General features: G+C 58.4%; 1 protein-coding gene across 1 annotated transcript in view; it reads right to left on the bottom strand.

Annotated features, from left to right (window-relative positions):
• The window catches only part of dac (dachshund family transcription factor), a 139,652-nt gene that overhangs the window by 2,515 nt on the left and 134,996 nt on the right, over positions 1-2,141 (bottom strand). Inside the window, exon 9 of the mRNA XM_017900441.1 lies at positions 464-550. Within this exon, the coding sequence (XP_017755930.1) occupies positions 464-550 (87 nt within the window). The remainder of the gene's footprint in view (positions 1-463; positions 551-2,141) is intronic.

Genomic DNA, 2,141 nt, shown 5'->3' on the forward strand with positions numbered 1-2,141 from the left:
AGCGTCGAAATCGCGCGCCACCGGTAAGACGGTTTTTGCGACGCGGAGCGTGGTGGAACTTTCGACGAGTTTCCGCGAAACGAGAGGCGACGGCAAGTTTCGAATCCGGCGGCGGCGTGTGCCGGTGACGCGGTTGCAAGAAACACCCCCCTCGAACGCGACTACCATCCGCGAGACTTTCTAATTAAAGATCCGGAAGTTTGTTAGTCGTCGCAAGAAATTCCTGCTCGCTGATCCGGCCACGAATCTCGAGTTACGTTCCCGTAGGTCGAGCGTCGAATTTTCCTCGCCTTCGGCCGGCCTTACTCGGGGGTGGTGGCGGTGGTCGGGGGCCAGGGGTTGGTCGCGCGATGGCACCGCGGAAGTTTTACCGGTCGATCCCGACTGCGCTGTCTGTCGCGCTAAGTCACCGGCGGCCGTGCTCGCTCGAGATTCAATGGCGTCGACGCGTCGATGAACCCACCTTGAAGAGGAGACTTCACTTGGTCCCTCTCGGCCGCCTGATGCTGCCGCGACTTTCTCTCCAGCTCGAGCTCCTGCACCAGCGACTCTGCGACAGGGAAAGAAACAAAGAAAATTCGTTGGTTATCTCGAATCGGCTATCCTCCAAGCACGTGTCTCGTCGCCGTCGTCGGCAAGTCGATCTCGTCGAGGCGTGAACCGAAACGCGACGCGAAGGATGAAACGGAGCGGTAATTAGTGGAAAACCAGCGAGCGCGAACTGCGAAAGGAGAAAGGAGAAAGGGGCGAAAGGGACAGGGATAACGGACGAAGGCAGGCGTGAAAGGGCCGCCGCGGGTTTGCTCACTGAATTCCGCAAGGATTAGGGTGAAAACTGGAAAATGTCCCTTTAATGATATCGCGCCGAATTAACCGCGGGCGGGTTCCTCGTTTCGGTCTACTTCGTTCAGCCGACGATCCCTCGGTGGCGGCGGTGGTACCCTTTCGCCGATCCGCGAGCGGAAAAGCGCGCGATAATAGCCCGAGTTTGGATCGGCGAGCATCGACGAATCGCGCGGACACAGAGAGGCAGGGAGAGAGCGTCGCGACGACAGGCGGCGGGTCGGGGAGGGAGAGGACGAGTATAATCGGTAAGCGTGAAATGGCGCCTGCTCGGGCAACGAGCAATGGTAAAATCCAATTGCGAGGCCATTAAATCCCAGTTAACCGGTGCGGCGCGGTGCACGGGCGAGAGGAGGAGAGGAGAGCCGCGGAGAGGCGACGCGTTCTTGCCCGTAGCACGAGTCGCGCGTCCGCGCGGGACCAGAGACGTCGGCGTCGGGGCCGAGATTCCATTACGCTTTGAGCAACAATAGCTGAGGGCTGTTTCGTGGTACGTGGGTGTGAATTCGTGCGTTCGTCAGGACCGTTATATTCCACGGGACTCCGCAGCGAGTGTTTGCGTTTCACTGAGCCAAATTACCTCTGGCGCCCTTATCCGCGCGCGGGGTGTTTCTCGTCCCTTTGATATCCAAATGACAATTTAACTGCTCAAGATACGGTCGCGTTGGCCGTGATTGCCAGGGGTGTCGTATATATACGCGGATATATACGCCGAGCTTTCGTCGTCGTCGTCGTCGTCGTCGTCGTTGGGCCATAGACGATGGCACGGATACGCGAGTTGGCGTCGTTTGGGGCAAGTTTTTCCTCGGATGGAGGAAAAGAGAGAGAGGGAGGCTTGGTAGATGAGATCGAGACAGATCGTGCCGCGAAACGCATCGGCGCACTTGGAACGGCACGTACGTCCGTGGATATCGAGCGACTAATAGTTTTGCTACCGTATTACACACCCTGACAAATCGCGGGAACAATGAAAACAATTTCAGGCCGTACCGAACGAGCCGGCTGCCCCTCTTTCTCGCCTCTAAACGGTTCGTATTGTACCCTCGTCCACGGCAGCCGATTTTTTCGGCTGTCGACCGCGGCAGAGGGCCCCCGAGTGAGGCCGTTGAAAGAAGAGCCTCTCGAACTGTATCCGGTATGACTGTGCGTTTATCCGCACGTAATTAACTGGCGCACAATGCATCGCGAGAAGGCCAACTCGTCCTGCCGACCAGAAGAGACGAAGAAAAGAAGCGGATGGCTGGCTGCGGTGGCGGCGGCAGTGGCGGCGGTGGTGGTGGTGGTGGTGGTGGTGGTGG

Source organism: Eufriesea mexicana, unplaced genomic scaffold, assembly GCF_001483705.2.
Source record: "Eufriesea mexicana isolate 0111107269 unplaced genomic scaffold, ASM148370v2 scaffold474474835, whole genome shotgun sequence".
Taxonomy (NCBI): domain Eukaryota; kingdom Metazoa; phylum Arthropoda; class Insecta; order Hymenoptera; family Apidae; genus Eufriesea; species Eufriesea mexicana.